We start from the raw sequence: 12,991 nt of genomic DNA on the forward strand, positions 1-12,991 counted from the left end.
TAAGTTGATACATTTGTTATAGGTTGTTAAAAGGCTCTTTGTCATCACCTATACAACAAAAGATACTTCATGATTCTCATTTGCTATATTTCAAGAGAATTCTTTCCTGAATATCCTGATTATGGAGCCGTGTCCCAGAAGCTATGCTGCCCAAATGCATTTTGGTTACCCTGTCTCTTCTCATTTGGTTTCAGGTCAAACCTAGCATTGTTTATGCCCATAGTTGGCTGCTTCAGCATTAGATGATTTTGCCATTTATGAATGTTGGTGGTATTACAGAGGGCCAAATCTAATGGTCCTATATCATTTTTTGAATCATTGTTGCATGGAAGAATGTACTGATTAGGCAAATGTTAAATTTGAAAATGGTTATACTTACTTCAGCATGAAAGCCATTCAAGTGTAAAGATGTTTCACTGGAGACCAAGGGCAGGCTCATCCATACTATTGTATTCCTAATCTCTGTGTATGGGTATGAATACTGGACAATGAAGACAACTGACAAGGAGGAAACTGATGCTTTTGAAACATGATGGTGGAGGAAAACTTAGCAAATACCTTGAATTGACAGAAAGACCAACAAGTGGGTTCTAGAACAAATCAAGCCAGAGCTTTCCCGAGAAGCAACTTCACAAAATTGAGGCTGGCATACTTGGGAGACCTCTTGAGAAGGCAAGATTCCCTGCAGAAGACAATGCTAGGGAAAGTTGAAGGCAGAAGAAGAAAAAGAAGTCCAAATATGGAATGGACTGAATCCATAAAGGAAGCCACAGTACTGAACTTAGAAGAGCTGAGTGGGGCTGTTGTGGACAGAACATTTTGGAGGGCTTTCATTCATGGGGTCACCTTAAGTTGCTGACTTGACAGCACATAACAACAACAACAACTGAAAGGCATATTCATTGGGCTGCCCTTTCTGTATTTGTCTGTGTATCTGGAAATGGCAAGGAAATGGCAAGAGGGGACGGCACTTATGTGTCATGACACTGAAGAGAAAAGTTTTCAGGTGCCTATAAAAAAATCTGCCCTACACATTTTGATCACAATAACATTTGGATAAGCTACCTAGGTTGAAAGAAATCTCCTTCAGGGATTGCTTATCTTTCCTCAGATGTACCAAAAATAATCATAGAAAGGAAATTTCCTTCTGAATGTTGTTGAGCAAAAATATGAAATAGTTTGGCATCTGAAAACATTTTGTCTCCTGTTTTTGTTGAAATAGCAGTACACCCATTCTAAAACTTTAGCACAGTCTTCCTTTATTTAAGTGATTTCTAGATATTTTGGATGACATCTCCCACAATCACCTGCCACTGGCCATGTTAATTAGGCCTGATTGGAGATGAACTACAAAATATGGAGGTTAAGGAATACTGCTTTAGAAGAATATCACTGTGGAAATAATATTGAAATCAGGCTGTGGACTAAAAAATGGAACTGTCTCATGTATCCTTTTTTAAAGAGAGTGTCTTGCCAAGTTGCACTAGCCTTCTGGTCACTGCAACATCTGTCTGGACAGCAAGTTGCCATTCCCTGGAAGCTCTAGGTTAAACATAACCTGCACATTTGTCAGATGTTCCATGACAATAGATTTCACAAAGGCATGAATCCCTGACTAAAAAGCATTCCTTGAGCCTAACCCTTGCTTACTTAAAATTGTTATGGTGCTTGGTGGCTCTTATTCCCTAGTAAATCTGTTTAGGATTGAAACTTCAATGCCTTTTGTGACAACCCATCCTACGGGAACTTTCAGAAAGTGTTTATGTTGTGTGGGAACTCGAAATTTTTGAAAACAACCCAAGGGCAGAGGCTGGAATTGCTGATTGAAAACTGATCTTGGCTTAGGGTGCTTAATGCAGTAGCAACTTTGCCACATTGAAATTTCATTCTTAAGCCATCTCTAGAAAATCAACTCATGTATGATATGGCAGCTAGCAATAAGATACTATATTTTAGTCTGTCATATGACACCATTGCTTAACACATACTTTTCTTTGGAATCTTCCTTGAGCAAACCAAGACATAACTGAGTATTTTTAGAAGGCACTGCCTTTCATTTCACATAGATAGTCATAAAAATGTATGTGTCATTGCTCATAAGGCCTTTAGGAGACTCTTTTTATAAATACAGTTCCTTGTAGTCTGCTATTTAAGTATTACCTTTCTATACCTCCCAATCGCTGATGTTCCCGGGCAGGTTCAAAACAAAGCCATGAAATATAACTCCATAAAACACAACATTAAATAAAATAATAATCAAAAACAACATAGCACTGACCGAGAGATTGAAAAAAATTAAAAGATATAAAACAACAGAAACTAAAAGATGAAAATGTCTGGCCAAGTAAGTTCGTCATCTGGGGCCGAAAAAGGACACAATGTAGGCACCAGGTGGAAGCTCATTCAACCCCCAAAATGTAGCCCTAAGTATAGTGCAGTAATCCTGATGAGATGTTACCAGAGAATGGATAACTGAACTAGGTTATTTCTGTTCAGATAAGAATATAAATGGTATATTAGCCTGAAAGGTAAAAGGTGTTCTGTGCCATGGAGTCCACCTCTAATGACAGTGGTGGATTCAGAAGCACCCCAGAACTATGACCCTTGCCCTTTACTTGGGCTGCAACATCCTTCCATAACATGTTAAGCATCACTTATCTGGACAAATGAACTATCCTCTTACAGTGCTTACATGTTACCTTGATTATCTGTTTATTGTCCCTTATCTAGTCTATTACCATACCCAGGAACTGATTCTGAGTAGCCACTGCAGTGCTAATAAAAAGGATAGTGGTGGTATATGCACGTTGGTGACATCTCAGTCCATATCTCGGGTTAACCTACCCCAGTGTTTTCATGTTGATATTAAAAGGCATAAGTAATAAAGTAGAGCCCTGGGACACCCTGTGGCATAACTGTTGAGCAGTTATCCTCTAGTGCCACCTTCTGAGGTCATCCATCCAAGCAGAAGCAGAACCACCATAGTATATTATTTCCAACTCCCAACCTAGGTAACTTGTCCAAATGTTATTGTGATCAATGCTATCAAAGGCTGCTGAGAAGTCTAAGAGAATCAAGAGGTTTGTACTCTCCTGTCCTTCTCCCAGCAGAGGTCATCCCACAGGGTGACCAAGGCAGTCTCTGTTCCAGAAATAGACCTGAAGCCTGATTGCAATGGATGTTGATAATCAGTTTTATTCAAGGGTGTATGGAGTTGGCTGTCAACCATCTGCTCAAGCACTTTGCCCAGGAAGAGGATATTAGCAGCCAGCCTATAGTTTTCAATATCTGCTGGGACACTGTTAAGTTTTGGTCAGGGGTGCCTTAATCAGTGCCTCTTTTAAATTGCCACACGTTCCCTCAAGAACAAATTAACAGCTCCTGCACCTAGTCAGACATCCCTTGCCTATTAGATGTATTAAGTCATGATAGGTAAGGGTCAGACAGTGAGGCGACTTGTTAACATCCTAAGCCTCAACAGTTGAAACTCAGCCAGTAAAATTGAACCAGATGGTACTCTGGACAGCACTGTTAATGAAACTGTATAAACTGTGGTGTTCAAGTTGTGATGAATGCAAGTGATTTCACCTTGAAAATCTCATATTAAAACCTTTTAATTGTTTTACCCAATTATTGACTCTTTTATTTTATTTTATTTTATTTTATTTTCATAATTCTTAAAATTTCACTCCCCCTTTGGAGATTGATTCTGTCCGAAAATGGGGGAGGTATTTTCAGCTCACCACACAAAATCTTTCCCAGAGAAAGCATGGATTAATATTTCTTAGATTTGTAAGTCTACAAAATGCCATTAAAATGCTTTGCCACTGTAGTTCCAGTGCTTGTTTTTCTTGGCAGCTATGAGAAATTAAATAATTTAAAAATAAAGGCAAACTCACATGGAGATGTTGAACAGACAGCATGGTCAGATCAGATTATAGGTATTGTGAATGCAGCTGGTGGCAGGTGAAAAAACAAAGAGGATAAAATGGCGATAAAATGGCGATAAGATTTGACAGAGAAGTTATAACATGATCTAGTTCACTTTCAAGGATTTACTGATCTTAATACCTAGATATTTGTCTTACAACAGAAAAATTAATCACAGATTCAGTTAATTTATCATTCTTTCATCTTTTCTTTTTGTCTCTCCTTTGTCAGTTCTAATTGGAGGTTTACATAAAAATATTTCAGACTATGAGATACAACTCTGTTAAATTGGTTTTAAAACTTATAAAAACCTATAGTACCAGTTCAGACCTGGTTCTAGCATCAGGAAAAGACAGGTTCCATCAAACTACCCTTAATTATTGATGCATATCTAAAAAGATACATGAATTATCTTCTCCACCAAATATCTATGTCTAAATAATTATAATGCAGTGAGAGCTTCATGTTCTTTTCTATCTGAACTTCACATTCTAATGCATTTGAAGCTCAGTTCCTTCCAAGGCCAGCATAAAAACTAAGTAATAGCTTGTATTTAACAATACTCCTATCTATGATGTTTCTGCTGGTCTGGAAAAATCGTAAGGAGGCTTTTATTAATCTTATTGGCATTATTGCTAGGTACTGAAAACTCTGACCATTTTTTGCTGATAAAAAATTTCTTAAAATGAGCTATCAAGATGTGTAGCTGTTACTTTGATCTGTGTCACATTAGACTGCAAGTGGTGATAGTTCCCATGAGGGAGTACTCCCCTGTGATTGAACAAAAGCCAACACCAAGAAAACCAGCGTGGCAGAGAAAAGATTAGGTTAGGCTAAGCTAAATTCCATGTTCTTGCTGTCTAGTTTTTGTATATAGAATTTGTGGGAGGAGGGTTAAGAAAGATAGCATGGAAGATTATTTGATCATAAAGCACTCCAAAAGCAAACCAACTTTACTTTTTTTTCTTGTAAGGTATCTGGCAAACCAATCTCAGCTGGTAAAAGACATGCCTAGCTATTGTTGCCATGTGTACTTCCACAGTTAGGGCTGAGTTCAGTAGTACACCACGCTTGCCAACTTTTTTCTTTAAAAAAATGCACCAGCCATCCAGATTGGTTGGTTGTAGGCTCATTTGTTTGTGAGCACTATAACTTAGACCAGCCTTCTTCAACATGGTAAACTCTCTTGGATTTAAACTTTCATCAGCTCCATTCAGTATGGTCAACAGCCAGCATGCTGGAAGTTGACATTCAAAACATCTGGAGGGAACTAGATTGGTGGAGGCTGTTTTAGATAATGACATGGTTCACATGTAATAGTGGCAAATCACAGATTAATTAGCTTGATTGAAGGCTGTATATGCAAACTGTGGCAGTATGCTCTGTGGCAAATTGTGAGCTAATCAACCAATGCTTTGCTTCCTAAACAGGGCAGTAGAGTCATAAATTACCTATGTGATTGAACCTTGATATTACGAAATATAAAGAGGGCATTCTTTGAATGCTTCTGCCAACTGAATTAAGGCTTATAGTGCCTATAAGACTAAGTGCCTTTTCAGTAGTGGATCCTCAGTTGTTTAAAGGCATTCCTAGAGAGAATCTTGCCACCTGCTTTCATGTTTTTTCAGAGCCTGAATAAATGAATACGTACATCTTGTCTTACCTTTTAAGCTAGTCTGAGAATTTTAGTTGAATTTAAGTGTGGATATTAATACTTCAGCCCTATACCAACTTGCCTGCAAGTAAGTCCCACTGAAACAAATGTGATTTATTTCTGAGTAGACATGTATAGGCTTTGCTGTAACTGTTAATAAAAACTATGGGCATTTTACAAGTTCAACCAGTGAAAAATAAATTTCTCTCTTTCCTTTTCCCACTTTTAACCCAATATATATTTTAATGTTTTAACCAGGTGTAATTATTGTTCCAAGTGCTGGTGTTGGTATTGTCCTAGGGGGCTACATTATAAAAAAGCTCAAGCTCAGTGCAAGAGAATCTGCAAAGTTGGCAATGATCTGCAGTGGTGTGTCTCTGTTGTGCTTTTCAACACTCTTTATTGTTGGATGCGAAAGCATTAATCTAGGAGGGATAAATATACCATATACCACTGGGTAAGTACCTTTTGTCTGACGAAATAATGTATGCCCTACATCAAAGCTAACCTTTTATGTAAAGTTAATAACTTGGCTTTTTCCCTGCTAAGAATAAAGAACTTAAAAGTGCTTTAATAAAACAAGAAATGGAGAGATGTAATAGATAACCACAATTTAAAGCTCTAGTAAATGGCTGGCACCAGTATTACACCATGAACACTTCCTGCCTTGTTCTGAAAAGAAGATTGCATATCCTCTGAAAAGTCTCAGAGTGTGGTTGAGGGGCACAAATTCAACTGCTTTGTTGAAGCTGGTGGCAAGGACCTGGATGGGAGGTGGCTTTACACTTCCTGTCTATGTCACTTTGAGTTCAATAAGGGAAGAAACATGGGATACAAGTTACTAAGTAAAGTAAGTAAGGCTACTGCCTTTTACTTGGTCAAGTATATTCAGAGAAGCTCACTTCCAAATAAATAATTTAGCACTGTAAGTAGAATTTAAACTTACTGAAAGACAAACCCTCTTCATTTCATTTGGAATCGTATTAGTATTTTTTAAAATTTTTCAGAGAGATCCAGTGATCTTACTTCTGGGCTATGAATTACCATAAAGTCTTACTTTAAAATGGTAGCTTTGAAGGCTGCTGAGGAAAAACTGTGACAAAAGCTTCTGGGCCTTTTGTGAGACTAGAGAACTGTATGATCTGCCAGTTTGTCTGCCCAAACTGTGACTATGATAAGGGTTCCAGAATTATTTAATGAGTGGGAATAGTGGCTTTTCCACATTAGATATATGTTACCCATTGAAATTAGAGGTAATAGGTGAGGGTAGATGAAAGGATACATTATTTGGGCCTCTAGACCTAAACTGGAAGCACATGAGGCAGAAACCTTACTGAATCTAACTAGCTCTAGATCTGACCATTGTCTGGATGGACAACTGCATGATAAGGCCATATGCACTGCCTTGAATTCTATGAAAAGCTGGATATCAATGTAAAACCCATATGATAGAGACTATGGACAGAAACAACTCTCCAGTGGTGATGACCTGCAAGATCCATGAAATGTTTGTTTATAAGAGACTTAAGTAAATGGGATTAAGAGAAGCTGAAGCACATCAATCAGTCAATCAATCAAAGAAACAAGCAATCAGTTCTTTTTTTCCCCAAAACATACATATTGTTGGGGAGGTTGGAGGGAAGGGGGTTGTGTTATAAGTTCATACTGGACTCAGAGAAATGATGCTTCTGGGATTCCTAGAGTAATCTGTCTGACCAGTGTAGGAAACAGAATGCTGCATTTGTTGAACCTTTCCTGATCTAGCAGAGCTCTTCCATTCTCATACCTGATTGTTTTTATAGCGACACATAATTTATTTTTCTTCTGTTTTAGATTATAAGTTCTTAAGAGTAAGAGCTAGTTGCCCTTCTTATAACTATAACATACCTGTAGGCACTGCATAAATACTAACAAGCACAGGACTGAAAGCAGATTCTTCTCTTTAAATACCTTATCTCTAGCTCATCTGTAACAAAAAGAGCTTTGCTTTTCAGCAAGTCGATAAATCTCTTACCATACAGGTAAAACAGAACAAGTAATTACAGTGTGTGGTTCATGTTTTGCAGGTTTTCAGCTAGGGGAACTGGCTAATAATTCTGGGTGTTTCTGTGTCCTGCTTACTCTTAGAGATTACACTTGGCTGAAGAAGCTGGAAAACTAACAAAGTTTAGGCTGAAAAGTTATTCTGTAAATTTGTTGATGCACTCAGTCCTACATTCGCTGATGTGCCATAATTTCCCTTTATCATCAGAACACTCAAGGACATTCTGTGCATTATATCCTAGTCCCAGAATTGATGACTCTAGAATTTTGAATCCCAAAAGTGCTGCTGACAAATTGCATACCAAAGCATACTGCTAATTTTCCATTCCCAAATTCACACATGAAACTCTTCAGTGATGGTCTTTGTCAAAAGGTTTTTGGAAATCCAGTTATACATTATTTGCTATATCACCCCTGACTCCATAGTCTCACAGAGAACTCCAGAATGTTAGTGAGACTGGACTTCATTTGATTTATTAGATTTTTATACAGTCAAAACCTGGTAGGTTTTCATAGTCTGATAATGTCAATACAAAATAAAAACCATTTCTCTATTTCACACACACTATGAATCATCAAAAATAAGAAATTTCAGGATCTGAAAAGAACCTATCATACCCTGCCAAATTCCTGAATGTAGACATTCTTGACCTGGCCCCCCAAAAATGAGAATGTTGATACTAGCTGAACCTCACTTGGGAGTTTGTTCCACAGTCAGGGGTCCACTTGCCATCTTCAGAGGAGGGCCCCGAATCATGCGTATAACATATGGCTAAGCCCATTTTGGGAGGGCCAGTCCGTAAAGGTATTGTAGTCCCCAGGTGTGTAAGGCTTTATAGGTCAAAACTAGCACCTTGAATCTGACTCAAATGTACAGCTAGCCAGTGCATTTAGCTCACAATCAGTATTGTATGTTTGGTCCTTCTGCTTGCCATTTTCAATCTGCCTACTGCATTTTGCACACATTTCACCTTCTGAACTGTCTTCAAAAGCAGTCCCATGTAGAGTGCACTACAGCAATCTCAATTGGAGGTTACTAAAAATTAATGAAACCAGATTTTCCCTGTAGGGATGTGACTGGGCCACCCCTTGAAACTGATAGTAGATACTCTGTACTACTGGTGCCACCTGAGTGTCAGGTGACAAAGGGGGCTCCAGGAGAATGTCCAAGTTAGAAATCTGCTGCTTTGAAGGAGTGTAACTGCATTTACTCTCTAAACAGAGTAAATGGGCAACATAATGGACAAGGTGGAGCAGTATACAAGGTCATCCACACTGGCAAAAAAACCCCCTAACTTTACAAATGTAGCATAGGAGTCTGGACTTCTAATGACTAAACAGGAAAGGTATTTTGTAGCTGTGGTCGACAGCTCAACTTAGTGTGTGGTGACAGTGAAAAAATATTTAAAAAAGGACTGAAAATATAATGAGTACTAAATTTATAGTAAAGCCACATTTTGGAATCATGTGTACAGTTCTTAGCACTCAAAGAGGTTAACTTAAAGCAAGAAAACCTGCAAAGAAGGGTCAAATAAAATGAGCCATGAGCTGAAGCTTATTTCTTAGATTTGGTTTGTTTTTCTTGTTGGTGTGGGACAAGACAGCTTATTAGGGGCATGAGAAAAATTTATAAAATTATAAATGGAATGGTACTTGCTGTGATGGTCAGATCCGTCCCCTGGTTCAGAAGCAGAAAGTCTCTAACTACTGGTTGAGGGATGTTTGTGCAACAAACTAGGGTGAAATACTGTATTTGCATAGTATTTCTTTGCAGTCAGATAACAATGGATTATTTCAAAACCTATTTAAGCCTTTTTAATTTATATTTCTTTTAAAAATGTAATTAATAGCATTCTAAATTTATCTCTCACTTTGAAAACTAACATAGACGCAATGAAATTTCATTTATAAGCTTGCTAAACCTGTGCTTACAGTCTTTTAAAAATGAATTTACCCTCCAGTTAACCATGGGGATCAAAGTCAACTTTTCATCTCATGAAATTGCTTCTTTCCAGTCTATCTACAAACCCTTTTTTCATGATGTTCTGGGCTTTCAATTAGTCTTTGCTGGTTTGCATAAGCAAAATAAGCCACCAAGGTGCATGCAGGCCACCATTTCAATTATGACCGCTTGTCATGTCATAAACCCAGGGCAGCTTAGCTTGTTAGAGGGGGAAATAACACTACAGCAGTCCATCAGCTACAGCAAATTGTTTTCATTTCCAAGAATCCATGCTGCTAGGTCTCCAACAATACAACAAGGTGTGCCCACATGGCAGTTATGCAGTGTGCCTCACATGCAACATAATTTAAATAAGCCACCTTGACTTTTTTTTTTTAAATTGTGTGAACCAGGTCTCTGACTGAAGTCACATGTGTAATGAAACAGGCTGGATATGGTTCTTGTTCTATATTTACATGGTAGAAGAGTTAAACCCAGTAAGCCAGAGGAGTTGGTTAAGACAATATACAGCAAGGTAGATTAAAAAAACAATACCTGAAAAAGAACAATTGAACAACAGATTTAAAAACTGAAATGTTCTCTAGTCACTTTCAGTCCTTGCCTTTTTACTTATTGGTCATGGGTATGCCATTTTGTTTGCTACTTCCTTTTCTGTGAAGGTTGTACCAAGACAGAGTGAAGCAGAGAGAAGCAATACTGGGAAAAAACAAAGAAGACCAACTTGTCTGTCCATTGTGCATCTTTCTATATGGTCATGCTAAAATTGCAATCCTGTATCCACTTACATAGGAGTCAGGAACACTGAACTCACAGGATGCAAAGGACTGTGCTGTTAACTTCAAACTGCCATCGATGCTAATAAAAAGAAATACCCTGCATGGCAATATTTGCAAGACATTTCCCCTATAAATATATTGTGAGATAAAAGGTGCAAAAGCTGCTTGTAGGAATGAAACAGGAAGTGGTACTGGTCTCCAGTTTGGATGTCTTTAAAAGGACAGATTCATGGTGGTGGGGGGGGAGGCTAAGAGTATCTGTTAACTTTGCTGGTTATGTGTTACCACCCTTATCAGACGAGGCCAGCCTGCATGCCCCAGTTGCTGATGCACTTGGACAGGAGGAGGTCCTGCACCCATCCTGTTTGAGGGATCCTGTGAGCAGCTGGTTTGCCACTGTGTGTACAGAGTGCTGGACTAGATGGACCTTTGGTCTGATCGAGCATGGCTCTTCTTACGTTCTTATGTTTTTAGACAACAGTACTTTCTAGTGTAAATCAGCATGGCTATGCACCATTGTTCATGAAATATTTCAATGAGAAACTTGATTTAAATTACCAAATTTACCTTTTTTCTTGCTGATGTAAATCTTCTTGCTTTAATCCCCATCCTTCTTGTAGGATCCCCAAAATTCTTTGGCCACTATTGGAACAGGTTGTGGAAGTAGATGGACTGCCAGTCTGATTCATTCAACTCTTTTTTTATGGCACACACCCACTGAAATAAATAAATCTTCATTACAGTATTGGTAATGGCAAAAATAAAACTAGAACGACTTCTGCAGTGCGCTGTCTGTGTACAAGTGAAGACAGTGTGAGAAGCCTGTTGTTTACAAGCTGCAAGCATTCATGTTGTTTTCTTTAGCTGCAGCTGGATTTGACATTTGGGAGTCACAAAATGTTCTTGAGGAGAAATGAATGGTCATGCCACTTTTTAAAGCACTGAATGTAACAGCTTCAGTTCTTTGTTTCTTTCTTCACCTTGGCTGGAAGTCTGAAAACAGAGATTAATTAAAAGAAAACATTGTCATTAGTACCTTATTACTTTTTATAATGTTAGTTTTTCCCCAGTCCCATCCTTCTCAGAGATTAATAAAATATATTAATTGCATCAAACGTATTTGTCCATTTACAATTGGTAAAGGAGAAAGTGCTTTTCCTTAAAAAGAAATTGGTGTGTTCAAGGAATTGATTCATTTCTCATCAACTTGACTACTGGCCAGGAATTCTGGGAGCTGCAGTATAAAACATCTGGATGCCACAAGGTTGGAGAAAGGTGCCTTATTTGAATAAGGCCTACTCTGAAAATCCAGTGAGACAATGCTTCAGTGAAAAACTTTTTGAATTATCATTTTATTTTATGTATGAATTGAAAACAAGAACCCTTCTTGGTTCAGTCTCTAGATAAATGTTCTGTTCATCCAGTGATCACCTAGATGTCTGTAGAAAACATGAATGCAAAGGACATGAATTCAATAGCATCTTCCTGATTTTGTTTCCCAATAAGGTACATATAAGCAAACCACCTCTGATACAGGAGGCGGCATACAGACAACACAACTAGTGTTCATTGATAGCCCTGTCCTTCATGAATTTGTCTAACTTGCTTTTAAACCCATCTGGAATGGTGCCCCTAACTGCATCCTGTGGTAGTGAATTCTTTAAATATCCAATGTGTCTTCCACATGTCCCATGACTTCCCTTATGAATTTCCATGTGAGTATTGAGTGAGTGAATTCCAGTACACCTGCCATATCAAGTGTCTTTTTCTGTAGATAAAAATTATTGGCTATCATATCTTTGTAACTGCATGACTCTTAATGAAACTGCTTTCTAAAGTCTTTATACCACTTGGAAATATGTCTCCAAGTTGTTTAACATTTCTTGCAGTTAACATGTAATGTTATCTCCCTTTTTTGTAGCCCTACTCTCACCATGACACATAGGAATCTGACTGGTAGCTGTAATGTTAACTGTGGCTGCAAAATCCATGAGTATGAACCTGTTTGTGGGTCAGATGGAATTACATATTTCAACCCTTGCCTGGCTGGTTGTATCAGCAGTGGAAATCAAAGCATAGGGGTGAGCATGTCAACAATCAAATGTTTGCTTTTTTATACTATGAAAAAAGGTGCTGGTTATGCCATCTTTCTTCCACTTTCGGTGCAGTCCTTGCCAAAACTGCTTCTTTAGGGACTGGGGCTGTAGCTCAGCCATACAGCATGCAGAAGATCCCAGATTCAGTAACTGGCATCTCAGGATAGGGCTGGAAAAGCATTCTGCTTGAAATGCTGGAAAGCCACTGATAACACTCATTGTAGACAAATACTGCATTAGATGGACTGAGTGAAGGCAGCTTCCTGTTTTCCTGTGGATATTGGCTTATAACTTCACTGAAAATGGTGATTGTTCTTAGCCTAAATAATTTTCCTGCTTAATGACAAAGTGTATTGACAGTGCATAGAAAAATGCTGCTGGTGCAAAGCTTAGTTTGAAAAAACTATGCCTCTAGGCCTCACATAACCTAGTGTTGTTATTCAGATTTCTAATTTAGCTTGCCTGTGTTTAAGAAACTCTTTGATGTTTTCACAGCCAAAGTGGGTTTCCTTAAATGCTTCCTTCAGAC

The 12,991-nt window shown here is 38.2% G+C and overlaps 2 protein-coding genes across 2 annotated transcripts in view; one reads left to right on the plus strand and one right to left on the minus strand.

Annotated features, from left to right (window-relative positions):
- SLCO5A1 (solute carrier organic anion transporter family member 5A1) overlaps nucleotides 1-12,991 on the plus strand; it is a 60,035-nt gene that overhangs the window by 43,444 nt on the left and 3,600 nt on the right. Inside the window, exons 5-6 of the mRNA XM_044423845.1 lie at nucleotides 5,843-6,041; nucleotides 12,288-12,447. Of these exons, the coding sequence (XP_044279780.1) occupies nucleotides 5,843-6,041; nucleotides 12,288-12,447 (359 nt within the window). The remainder of the gene's footprint in view (nucleotides 1-5,842; nucleotides 6,042-12,287; nucleotides 12,448-12,991) is intronic.
- SULF1 (sulfatase 1) overlaps nucleotides 10,540-12,991 on the minus strand; it is a 144,214-nt gene continuing 141,762 nt past the window's right edge. Inside the window, exon 21 of the mRNA XM_044423840.1 lies at nucleotides 10,540-11,359. Within this exon, the coding sequence (XP_044279775.1) occupies nucleotides 11,323-11,359 (37 nt within the window). The 3' untranslated portion in view covers nucleotides 10,540-11,322. The remainder of the gene's footprint in view (nucleotides 11,360-12,991) is intronic.

This window comes from Varanus komodoensis, unplaced genomic scaffold, assembly GCF_004798865.1.
Source record: "Varanus komodoensis strain SLA01 unplaced genomic scaffold, ASM479886v1 scaffold14_1, whole genome shotgun sequence".
Classification (NCBI taxonomy): Eukaryota; Metazoa; Chordata; class Lepidosauria; order Squamata; family Varanidae; genus Varanus; species Varanus komodoensis.